At 31.1% G+C, this 13,699-nt stretch overlaps 1 protein-coding gene across 1 annotated transcript in view; it reads right to left on the reverse strand.

Moving 5' to 3' along the window:
* LOC139495551 (uncharacterized) overlaps positions 1 to 13,699 on the reverse strand; it is a 17,195-nt gene continuing 3,496 nt past the window's right edge. Inside the window, exons 5-16 of the mRNA XM_071283819.1 lie at positions 11,709 to 11,776; positions 10,853 to 10,911; positions 9,858 to 9,987; positions 8,129 to 8,391; positions 7,398 to 7,545; positions 6,838 to 7,001; positions 5,809 to 6,016; positions 5,378 to 5,455; positions 4,631 to 4,777; positions 3,331 to 3,530; positions 1,899 to 2,196; positions 1 to 405 (exon numbers count right to left, since the gene is read on the reverse strand). Of these exons, the coding sequence (XP_071139920.1) occupies positions 49 to 405; positions 1,899 to 2,196; positions 3,331 to 3,530; positions 4,631 to 4,777; positions 5,378 to 5,455; positions 5,809 to 6,016; positions 6,838 to 7,001; positions 7,398 to 7,545; positions 8,129 to 8,391; positions 9,858 to 9,987; positions 10,853 to 10,911; positions 11,709 to 11,776 (2,120 nt within the window). The 3' untranslated portion in view covers positions 1 to 48. The remainder of the gene's footprint in view (positions 406 to 1,898; positions 2,197 to 3,330; positions 3,531 to 4,630; positions 4,778 to 5,377; positions 5,456 to 5,808; positions 6,017 to 6,837; positions 7,002 to 7,397; positions 7,546 to 8,128; positions 8,392 to 9,857; positions 9,988 to 10,852; positions 10,912 to 11,708; positions 11,777 to 13,699) is intronic.

Raw genomic sequence — 13,699 nt, forward strand, 5'->3', positions numbered from 1 at the left:
TTTTTCTGTAATTCAAAATTATTCCAGATTCAAATAATTCCTTGTTACTTAACATATTTTAACATCATGAGAAAATCTAAACCTGTTCAAATAATAATTCTTATTTAAAGGCGAGTGATACCAAACTAATTTTTTAACGTCTGTTTTCTCCTGCTCAACCCTAATTGTCTGGACACACTCTTTCTTGTGGCATCCACCAGACAAACAGTCATGTATTATGCATAATGTTTGCAATACATTCTCTACTTTTGTAAATTTGAAGTTATTTGAAAGTTTCAATCTGATAGCTTGAAATCCCATACGTTCATCCGTTGGCAATATTTCAAACAGCTGTATCTTTACAAGTTGAAATCTTTCCTGTTCTCCTGTAATATGGTACCCCTCATTGAAAAGACCAATATATTTCTGTAACAAAAACAATTACATGATATCAAAACATACTAATGTTATATCTGTTTTACAAACCAACAATTCGATATCACAATTACTAGGTAACACACAGTTTTAAAGCTGAAAAACATATATACTGTTTAAACCTCAAGTTAATAAAAAAATTATCAAAGGGGATTTTGTATGCTTTTAGCCAATGTGAAAAGATAAAATTTATTATTATACTCCACGTTAAAATGCCATATTTTGATTGGCTGATACAAGGGTTCAAATTTACTCTAACACATGGCTGAGAGGATGACAATTTTCGGAATGTACCTCCTCGTCTACACCAATCGAAAATCAATAATTTAAAGGACAATGAATTGAATTTACACCAAGGAGTTAAATACACTGCTAAAGTTCTACTTTTTGGCTCGGATTTTAGTATTTGACTGTAAAAAAAAAAAATAGAAACAAAAATCTTGCTTAACTTTGTTGTTATTTTCTAATACATGCAGGGGTGGATTCAGCCAGTTTAAAAAGGGTGTCCTAATCCAGGATAAAGGGGGGTTCCAGCTATATGTTCCTATTCAAATGCATTGATCTTCCATCTTCTAAAATATAAAGCTTTTAAGAAGTAAGCTAACACCGCCGCCGCTGTAGCTGTGGGATCACTATCCCTATGTCAAGCTCTCGACAAAAAAACTAACCACAATTATTTCATATCGGTTGAGAATAAGATTCTCTTATTGAATTAAAAGGGGTCACATAACATTCATTATTCTTCAGTAATAAATTCCGTCGGTCATTAACAGAAGAAAAAAACAGACCAGAAAACCGGTCGTTAATGAACTTTTACATGATAATGACCAGTGGGGCATGGTTTCCGTCTGATAATGACCGTTGGGGTTGTGCTTTTCGTCTGATAATGACCGCTGGGGCGTGATTTTTCTGTTAATGACCGGTGGGGCGTGGTTTCTCTGTTTAGAGATATGTACCTTTTATAAAACATGTTCCTGTTTTTAATATTATATTTTTAAAAGTTGTTGAATTATTTATTATATGTTTTCGTTAATTATAAAATTAAAGATAACTTGATTAAGTATTTATATACTGAAAAATTGCACTAAAATGAATGGCAGTATTACTACGACTGATCTTCACTCTTTGCCATATAAATCGTACAACTACTCGAGTACGCTGTAGGCATTTTGAATTTATGAGAATTTTCCAAAACATGGTTTCTCAATGCAATAAACATAATAGTTTTTGAAAAACTGGTCATTATTGTGATACATGGACTGCCCGTAGGACAATGGTATTGACTGCGACAGCGATAATGACCTCGCCTTCGGCTCAGTCATTATCACTATCTTAGTCAATACCACTGTCCTGTGGGCAGTCCATATATCACGATAATGACCAGTTTTTCAAGAACTATTATATAATTATTTTTTAATTAACAGTATCTATACCTGTATAAATCATACATATCATACCACTCAGTCAATCTTATTTTTATATACCTTAGCACTGTCATTTTCATCTTGGCAGTAGACGGGGTTACCCTGGTTGATAACTTCCCCATTCTTGCATTTTATACCATGATATGAGGTCATTATCAATCCAGTGTTAGTAGTATAGAGTGAGGCAGTATTCTTAATATCATCAGTTAGGTCCTTTTTGACCACTTTTCTGTTTAGAGATCTTTCGGCCTTTATAAGAGTTGCTGTCAACAATTCTGCCCCATCTGTTTTTTGGCCTAAAAATGATTTTATTTCCTTTGAGGTGGATAACGTTCTTACATCTGATGAGGCTTGAACCCTGTGAGAATAATTGTACTATTAATAACATTTAGTTTTGGAATTTTCATTCATAAAATCCTCTTTTTAAATTTATTGATTAGTTCTTAGTGCATTTGTTTTCCCTGATATAATTTACAAACTCAATTTTATCTATTTATCCTGCAATTAGGTGGCTTACTATACAGATACAGCCCTACAGATATCGCTATGCTGCATCTGTATACTATACAGATATTGCTTTTAAGTTTCGCCTACTGCCAGACTACATTTGACTAGTTTTGCATGAACCTTTGTGACCTCAGAATGTGTATTGCAGTCGCATTAAAAAATTTCTTTTAAGCAGTAATAATTAAACAGACAAACATGAACATCAGTATTTTCTACGACGACAACCATTGATTTCTAAACTTGAATGTTTAAATGTGTAAAATGAACCATGTCAATTTCACCACGCATGTTAAGTGAATGCCAAGTTCAGCTCAAAATTGTGAAGTGTAGGACAAGCCTAATTCTGTTTCAAATTGGACGATGTTGACTTCTCGAGATTCTTTGTTCACGAACCCGTCTTCAGCTGAATGTGTGATTTTAATATTGCTATGCAGGCCTCAAGGGATTTTAAATCGAAAATAAATGCAAAAAATGTAAAAAAATCATCTTTCAAAGCACAAACATTATACAGAAATAATTTCAGGATAAATACACTAAACAGTTATTGTCTATGTTAGGTTTGAATGTATAGTTCATTAAGTGTTAATTGGTAATGTAGAAAAAAAACAAGGAGGTGCCCACGGATGCCCCACTCGCACAATCATTTTCTATGTACAGTGGACTATGAAATTGGGGTAAAAACTCTAATTTGGCATTAAAATTAGAAAGATCATATTATAAAAAAAATATTGCTAAATTTCAAGTTGATTGGACTTCATCCAAAACTACCTTGACCAAAAACTTTGAACTTTAGTGGGACGGACGAACAGACGGACGGACCCACAGACCAGAAAACATCTTGTCCCTCTACTATCGTAAAAAGTTAAAATATGATAAAGCCCTTTTGAATCAAGAGACATTACTACAGATTGTTAAAAAGATATGAATATTTTCTTCTATTATAGTAAGTTTTTTAATTTTATTTATTCATTAAAAATAAACTTACCATTCCTCCTCTTTGTTCAAGAAGTAACCACCTGAAATTATATGGTTCAATACTTCCATCTCCATAAAAGAATGAGCAGTATCCCTGCTTCTTGCATGCTGATTTTGTTGAAAAATTTGCCCTCTAATTCTACCATGCGTTTTTTCAAATCCATCCTCTGTATAGGCTAATAGAGGGCCATGTGATTCAATATCTTCAACCTGAAATAGAAACCATAAGTATGTTATTGAATGAGGCAAATGTCTATTTACAAATAATTTTTATATGGTTTGTATCTTATTATAGAAATATGTAAATATGATTGGTTAAGAAGGCTGAGGGTAGTGGCATATTTAATTATATAGTCAATGTTGACAGAACTACTAATTAAATTCCATATCAACTGGACAGCAATTTCCCTGATATACCTATGGTGATACATATATAAAGAGATGTTGTATGATTAAAAATGAGATAACTCTCCACCAGAGATCAAATATTCTAATGCAACAACGTTTGTAACGTTCATTTTGGTTGGATAACGTCACTTATTTACATGGCATCAGTTGACAATTGATGCTATGGGACGTACGTACGCACAAGCGCAGACGGCATATGACATATTTTGAATACAGGTTTTAACGTTGTTTTCTGTCAGTTTCATTAGAATGGAGATAACAATATTGTATTTTAAGCTCCGATGGCATCAATTGGGGATTTGATGGTCGCAAATACCCGTTTACTGTCTCCGCTAACGTGTCGCCAGTAAACTTAATTTGCGACCATCAAATCCCCAATTGATGCCGTCAGATCTTAAATTACAATACAGTTATCTCCTAAACAGAGTTTTATTTCATTTTACCATACATATTTCATTCTGTAATTTATCGTCAGCTCTTCTGAATAAAAAATCTTTAATAGAAATAACTTAAAGCATAATTTAAAAACATACTTAAAATAAAAGACAAATTAAATCCATCATTTTTTCAGCAACACTCAAGAAGAAAGTTATGGTTTTGTCTATCCTTTTTTTATTTGTTATTTGTCATTACTATTTGGTGTGTTTTCCTTTTATCACCATAATTATATATTCCGCTTTATCTGATCTCAGGGCTTCATTAAGCAACTCCCTCTGGATTGCAAATTTAAGTTTTTGCCAGGTCAAATTGCATTGTCATTGATTCATGAAGCGTTTGACTTAAGATTTTTATAATCAAATACAAAAATAAAACAATTCTGCTTATGTCCAGAAATTTTATCAATGAAATGCATGTTTATAAAGTTACTACAATGTACAGGTAAGTTTGAAAAATATACTCACAACATGGGATGATAGATGACTTTTTACTTTAGACATAAGTGATGGGTACACCTCTTTCAGAGATATAAGATATTCTTCTATTAAGTTATCGATAACTTCTATATCTTGGCAAGCAAAGTCTGTTTTATCAACCACCATTTTGCATATCTATATACATTAAAAAAAGAATATCCTGATTATCATAATGATTACAATTATTTGCAGATCATTCATTCAAATATACATTTTCAATCCTTAAGATTAAATATAGCTTTCACTGAAATATGACAGTAAATAACATTTTTTTGTTCAAGCTAGAACACTGTCAAACAATAAGCAAATCTGACAGAAATGTCTATTTATCTGTAGCGTGATTTCATATACAACTCATTTTGGAAATTGAATTATGACTTTGCGCATGTTTTTTACATATTGTATAGGAATAAGAAATATAGAATAACCATACATTGTCTCGAAACAAATTTTATTTGTATAAGGCTTGAAACATCTATTCCTTTATCCTGTTTTGAGCAGATTAAAAATATATGTGACAATGTATGGTTATTCTTTATGTGCTGTAAACACTTCAACTGTTCGAAATGTTATTTCATGTATTATAAATCATTACTTTTAATTTGGAGTGAGCAACATTAAGATTATGTGAACCTGTACCTTTTAATGATGTCATTATCCTGATTTAGAGTAATTTTTTTCACAATTTTATTGGTTGATATTGTACAAGAACATTGTTAAAGAATTTGTTTTTACCTCTGCTAGTCTGCATAGAAGTTTAACCTTATTGACTGGAAGTCTTGCCAGTTTCATGTGATATGGGGCAATCTGAATCTAAAAAAATGAATCAAATATAACTTTTGGTTTTCATAAAAAACAATTCAATGAAGGGAAGTGCATAAATATTGCATACAAGTGCTATGTAATACCAAAAGATAAGCTTCAATTGTAATTATGAATATTCAATAGCTGATTGGAATAAGTATCTCAAAATCAAAAGTTTTATTTTTTTGTAGTATTAAACATACAACTTCAATAGCTTAAATCCATTTAATTGTACTGTAACAGGTTTGGCAAATTATCCATTTAACTGATGCTCATAGCTAACATATTGACTTTGTTCAAATTTTTAATTAAAAAGTATATTTCTTGTTATTCATAAAAATTAAAATGAAAAAAAAACTTACATATTGTTTTATGTCTTTCCCTTGTCTTGAATCTATATGCTTGACGATGTCTGGTGATAATTTGACTGTGAATGAAGACTGGTCCATGCTTTCTAACAGAAGTTGTAATTTCTGTTGCTGATCTTCATTGAGGTCTTGAATACAAGCCTTCAGAAGATGTTTTCCAAGTCCTAAAAACATCCAGTGTAGTAATCCAACTGGAATATCACTGCAATGAGGAGATTTGATTAACTTTGTTGAATAAAATATGGCAAGTCAATTTAATTTCTATTTTAGATAGCACTTTTGATATGTAAAGGGGGATAATTTATAAAATTCTCTATTTGTAAAAGAAACTTATACATTTTCTATACACTTTTTATAAAAAGAACCACTGACAGATTTATAATCTGTGAGCATGAATACGGCGTCAATGAGGTTAAATTATTCACTTGCAAGTGAATAGTTCATCATCAATGTTTCTTAGCTTATTTTGACAAAATTGGACCATATTAGAGCTAAAAGGGAATTATTATTCCACTATTTCACTTTCTTTAATGTTTGAACAAAAAACAAATCGTATTTTATATTTTTATGTATCTCATAGCTAGTGCCCCTTTAACAGAAAAAGGGACCATAAAACTGGTTGTTGAAGCACTTTTACATGTTAATGACCAGAGGGTGTGGTTTCTCTACTAAGAGTGGTGTCCCTTTAATAAAATTATATGTATATTGTATTCATAAACTGAAAAATTGCACTAAAGTGAATAGCAGTGACTTATAGTTATGACTATGACTTGTTTTTACTCTTTCCTATAGAAAATGTACAATAACTCAAGTATGCTTTTAACAATATGAATTAATGATAATTTAAGAAAAAAATTGTGATACATGGACTTACCATTAGGACAGTGATATTGACTGTGACAATGATAATGATCTTATTATCACTTTCTTAGTCAGTACTATATCACAGTAGTGGCCAGTTTTTCAATAGCAATTATTTAATTTTATCTAAAAAGTACAGATGTAATTGTATGGCACTTTTACCTGTGGGGATTAATTACATCCCATAGACAATTCGGGTAGGGTTTTAGTCCATATTGCTGTCTTACATCTTTCCTGTCATTGACTGATAACCGTTGTAAAATTCTGGATGACTCAGCTGGTGTTCTTTCTAAGCCCTTTCGAAAATCACCACTGGCCTTTTCTGCCTAATAAAACATTTATAGAATAACTAATCAAAGAATTCAAATAGAGAAAAATATTCAAAGAGTGACCACCAAACACATTAACTCACGAATGCGCGTAAATTATATAAGATTCTTTTTAAGAAATATAATTCAGTTAGTTATCAAATTTGTCAGATTACATTGCAGTGTTCAGAATAAAACATTTTGTGTCTAATATTGTTCTTACTTCTATGATAATGTCATACCACTGTCTATTTCTTTTGTCTTTTAAATCATGGTAAGAAAAAACGTGATTCTTGTCATGATGTTCATAACCTCATGAACCTTGTCTTTTTAAGTAGTTGAGATAAAATGTGTATTACAAAAAAATATGAATATTTTACTTAAACTTTCCCAATATTAACTTTAATAACTCACATGGCATCTAGGACAAAATTTATTGGTGTTGGCACCCATATGGTTACTAGCTTCTGCCAACATGCTGTAGTCACAAACACATAATCCTAAGTCACTGGTCACTTTTACAACTTCCTTATTATAGGCATCAAATGCATCTATTCCAATTCTAAAATGAAATGAAATTATACCTAAATTACTGTTTTGATAATTTTGTTGCTTTCACATCCAAAAAAAATTAGCATGCCTGATGAAATCACATTAAAAAAATGATAAAACTCAACTACATATCATTTTAAAATAAATGAGAAGCATACTCAATAATCTAATTTCAAGCAATACAATTTGTCTCCATTCCCCATAGTTAAATCTTAAATATTTAAACTAGGCCACCCTGGTTTTCTCCCTGGTTGCCCCTATTTACTAATGGTTTAAGCCATAATCCCACAAAACCAATTCTTACTAACTCTTTATGGTATGAAAACTTATTCATGTATAATTTCAGAGAGATCCATTGATACACCATTTCACAAATTATTGTCTAGACACTAGAAAAGTGCTTTATTCCTAAGCTGCTGGGACAACAACCCCAAAAAATCAATTCGAAACTTTCCTTCTGTGGTCATAAACCTTGTTTAAATTTCATAAGATTTCTATTACTTACACTTCAGTTATTGGGCAAAAAACAAATGCCTTGTTCCAATAGATATCCCCCCAAAAAATGCATTATAAGAATTATCGTAATAAAATACCTTTTAATTTCAATTAATTCATCAACCACTGGTTTCATCATTTCTAGAATGGCAACATCTGTAGATGCAGAAATAAATTTAATGTTATCTGCTAACTGCCTTTCTGAAACAGGAATACCAGCCAGCTGCATTTGTATGCAATGCAATGGGCTCCATCTTTTTGAAACGTTAGAACTTGTATCGTCCATAAAAAAGTTTACAGGTACTGTATAGACTACCTTATCTCCATGAAATGGGCTTTTTGACCTCAAATCATTCTTTTCCTGAAAAAAATTAATTACACCTTTGTTTATTGCAGATCTGTCAATTTTGAGATAGGTTTAAATGGATTTGAACAAGCATCTAAACATCAATGTCATCATTCACTTATTGTTTAGAAGTTTAAACATAGTGGTTCTTAAGATAATTGATAAATGACTATTTAAGGAGGCTCACGGGTAAAAAAAAAAGCAGCAAAAAATTAAACATTTGTTTTTTTCATTACTACATTATTAGTTATTACTTTATAATATGGTACAAAAATCACCCAGACAAATCGATTTGGTTTGGCCACAGATGACTTTATAAAAATGTTTATATCATTGAAAAAGCTCCAAATTATCTCCCTTTGTTGCCAAAATGTCATTTTTTCAACGTCTAAATTGAAATATCTTTTTAAACTCATTGGTGACCCATATTTTTTATTATTGTTTTCAAACAAGCTGTACATAAACTAAAATTTAAGTGATTTCTGTAATTTAGTTCTTTTTTAATTTCGATATTACCAATATTTCTCAAAACAAAAATGTATGCTTCTTAAAGGGGCACTAGCTACAATATATATAAAAAAAATAAAGTATGATTTTTTTTAGATCAATCATTAATCAAATTGGAATAATGAAATAATAATTTGATTTTAGCAATCAATTTCCTTTAATTTTGTTGAAATAAACGATTAAACATAATTTTTGACTGATTAACTTGCAAGTGAAAACGTCATCATCATTCTAACCGGTATTCATGTGAACTTCAAGTTAACCCCTAGCTAGAGATTTACAACGCATGCATTGTACGTGTACTGGTTATTTAAAGAAAAAGAATGTCAACAATGAAAGTGAAACTACGGTAAATCATTTGATTACTAATTCGATGCACATAAAATCATTCTTATATGGTTAAAAGCAATGAGAAACATCTATTTTTAATCTATAAAATAAAATCAAACAGACCTATAAAAATCCAATTCCACGTGTTGGTTTAATCTATTCGTATCTTTATTTTTGTTTACATCGCTTATATGGTCATCTGAGGTCAAATCGATAGTTAATTAGATGGCGTCTGGACTAAAATATACACGAAACGAACCTATATATTATCTACCCCATGCTCTGTAAACTGTTTATTTTAGACTTTTGATAGTTTGGATAAATGTTTTACATTGTTATAAACCAAATATGAGAATTTGAGTCAAATCGGTTACAATGAATTTGACAGCTAGTGCCCCTTTAAGGAGGCAGATTGTGAGCTTAATTGAACGGTGACCCCATATTTTTATTTTATATTTCTATTAGGTATATGGGTATAAGATAAAGTTTAAGCATAGAAAAAAATAGCAAAATCCCATATTAGAAAAAAAGTTGATTTAGACCCACGAGCCCCCTTAAATCTTCATGTCTTTTTAATGCAGTACAACTATGTAAATATTTTTTAGTTTGATAATAACACAATAAATCAACAAGAATAAATTTACAACTTCTGAAACTGAATCCAACTGTACTGCTTCTTCACTGTATTTGTAAAAATTCAATTTTTCAGCATCATACCATTTCAAAAATTTAAGATCTTTCTTGACAAGATTATCATCTTCAGGACAAATTAAGCTACAACAAAAATATTTAATAGTATCATTAACAATGAAACAAAGACATTTCGATATTTTATATACAGTGTTTGCCAATGTCATAAACATATCATTTTCTGGATATGTCAGAATAAAGAATAATTTTAAGAGACTTAGAAACAGGTATTTTCATTATGAAGCATCCATTGTCAGTCCGGGGTACTACTAGTACAAGTAATCATAGGCATATCCAGCGTGGTGGGACCTGGGGGACACAATCCCCCTCTTTCGTGGAAAAAAAATGGTTGATTATATAGGGAATCACTGAAGCATGACTGGAGCAGGCCCCCTTAGGTCAGTAAGTAAATATTATTTACTTGTATAAGAAAAAACAAATTGACATAGTTATCATGGCTATGTGCCTTAGACATTCACATTTCTTTTACTTGAAAAAGTCATGTTATCTTCATTTCTTAAATTCTTAGTATTTATTTGCACTCATATATTTTTAATTTGTCTGCCCATTGCAGATGTCTTTATTAATCATTTAAGTGTAATTTCATGGACAATGAAAATCCCATTTGTCTGTTATCTTCATTATACAAGTGAATTTTTCAAGATAACTAAAGGGGAGATTATTCAAACAATATAATTTACTTATATCAATATATTTGTTTTACTTCTAGAAGTAAATAAAATTACTTGTACAAGTAGTACCCCTGACTGATTGCTATTGGTTTTCTTTACAAAATTCTTCTTCCTTTATATATACCTTCCCAAATGAGAACAGTAACAAAAAATGTAGCTATTGTTAATGAAGTAATGCCTGATAGGCTTCATCTTGGTTTATAACATAGTATATGATATAAATTATATATATATAATAAATTTCCAATAGAAATTACTTAGTGTTACTATTTCCAATCCTGTCAAATTTCATCACTTCAGCATGCATTTGAGAAGTCTGAAAAAACAAACAGTAATATTAAAATCAATTGTGAATGAAATATATTGTACTTTACGCTAACATTTAAAACATTTAAGGCATGTTCTACTTTTATAAATTGAATTTAAAAAGCTGACTGTGGTAGTCCTTTTAAAGCTAATTAGGTATAGTATGGGTTTTGCAATTATACCAGATCTTCCTTTATTTTATGTACACATACAGAGCATTATCAAGTAGCATAACTAGTTATGATAAATCATAAAATTTAATGCAACAACGTTTGTAATGTTCATTTTGATTGGATTATCGTCAATTATTTACATGGCATCAGTAAACTTAATTTGCGACCATCAAATCCCCAATTGATGCCGTCGGAGCTTAAAATACAATACAGTTATCTCCTAATTTAACACACATACAAATTGTGAACTATTTTTAAAGAAATAAGCTTATACACATAAAAAAGTTACCTGTCCTAAGTCAGGAATTGTTTAGAAGTTGTTGCTTGTTGATGTCGTTCGACATAAGTGTTTCTTGGTTCTAGCTTTTAAAACAGGTAAGTCTGTCTGTTTTCCCAATTGAATGGTTTTACACAAATCAATTTTTTGGGGCCCTTTACAGCTTGTTGTTTGGGATGACCCAAAGCTCAGTGTTAAAAATGGTACCAGTTGACCTATAATAGTTTTCTTTTTAAATTGTGACATGTGTAGAGAGTTGACTCATTGGCACTCATACATCTTTCTATATCAATTTTAAGTTTTTGAAAAAGATAAGATCAGCAATATCAAATAAATTACTAAATCAAAGTACTGTACCTCATAGTGTTGCAGAAAATTTGTTATTTTTCCAATTTCATTGGTTCTTGTATCCACTACATAATCTCCTGAATAAAAATAAAAAAAAGTCTTGGTATCATTCCAAAAGTTTTAACTTTTCTCTGTTAAGAATATAATGCCATATAGGAAAAATCCTTAGTTAATACTTTTGCAAATCTTAATGCTTCCAAATGGTAATTACAAGAAGAAAAAAATTGGGTTAGGGGGTGGAGGGTGTCACGGTGTGGGGGTGTGGAGGTGTTAAGTTGCACTTGGTTTAATTTTTGTTTTGATGGTGGCACTTCACCAAGTAGATGAAAAGCTGTCCTTGAGCATACATGTCAAGTGACATGATATTCGCGTGTAATACACGCTTTTTCAACGGTTTACACGCGAGGATTTTGTCACATGGCGTGTACACGCTTTTCACCACTTTACACGCAATTACATGCTTTTTCGTTCTTTTCATTTTTTGGTCGTTAGTGATATCGCTATTCTCGGGTTTTTTCCTTATTCGGCGATAAATACCGAAAAATTCGAAGTAATTGTTTGGCTGCCGTATTGTTTATTTTTTTATATGGACAAACTGTAAAAGGTAAGTAGTTTGTGATTAGTTTTAACGATTTTGTGACTTTCTTTCAAATTCACTTCATAGGGGAAATGTGCACAGAAAGAGGTCACTTTCAGGGCCTGTACCGTCGTCTAAAGTGCCGATTGTTAAGCCAAAACGATGTGTACGGCTAGATTCAAGATTTATAAATTATATTTTGGAGTTCGAGTTTAAATGATCGAGTGACAAGTAACGCATAATTTGTGCATTCTATGTTGCAATGATAAAAAAAACAATACATGTGAGAGGAGAAATACAATGTAGCTATTTGAATAAGCATTTTTTTTAAAACATGTTTATCTAATGGAAATCAAATTTATAAAACATTTTTCTTTTTCAATTTCAGTTTCAAATCTAGCCAACATGGCAACAGATTTCTACAGGCCATGGGGATAAAAATATCACAGAACTGTTGGATCAGCCCTCATAGTACCAGCTTTCTTCTGATGAACTACCCAGTTTTAACCAGGCAATAGCAATGGAGCAATGGCAGAGATAATAGATGACATTTTACATTGCCAAAAAAAAAATCATTATGACATTCTTTCAAATCTTGATGAAGCTAATTCAGTCGAATATCAATTCCTACTGTGGGAGAGCCTTTTCAATTATAAAGATATTTACACTGAATTCTGATCAGAACTTGACTATGTTACACTTGTATTGTGTGCTGTTATCAAATAATTGTAACTAAACTTGAAACTTGCAGTTGTTTTGAATATGTGCCTAGTGGTGGTGCTTTAAAAGCAACATACATGTAACAGACCACTGTTTAATACAATAAAAGTTCACAGTAGAATATATATTGTTTTTTTATATTCACAAATTTGTATGAAATTATGAACATTACCACATTCATATTAAAAAGTCCGCATCTATGTCACGCGTTTTCACACGCTTTTTGACATGTCATGTCATGTCATGACATGATTTCCCATTGTCAGAGGTTGACATGTATGTCCTTGAGTGTAAGTTTTGTCTATATCACTCTAAAAAATTATGTTCGCGATATTTTCTTCTAGCAAAGGAAAATGGCTTATATCACATTTATATCGCATTTTAGCAGTTTGTTTACGTTTCCTTGTTGTGATGATTTTCGGTTTCACATGCATGTATTTTCCCGTAAAATGGTTATATTCTTATATTACGGATTACAAATGTGTCGAGGTTTGTGATTGGATAACAACACAGAGATGTCAGTATATATTCAGAAAACTGCCGGGGTATATACGACGTTTTTATCCCCAATTGGAACCTCGAAAAAGTCATCATAACACCGGTTACTGTATGACGTAGTCAAAAGCTATCAGACTGTCAGAGGCTCACAGAGGGAAAATAATGACGTGCTTCAGTCAATAATACATTTTTGATACAAAATCAC

The sequence above is a fragment of the Mytilus edulis genome, chromosome 11 (assembly GCF_963676685.1).
Source record: "Mytilus edulis chromosome 11, xbMytEdul2.2, whole genome shotgun sequence".
NCBI lineage: Eukaryota > Metazoa > Mollusca > Bivalvia > Mytilida > Mytilidae > Mytilus > Mytilus edulis.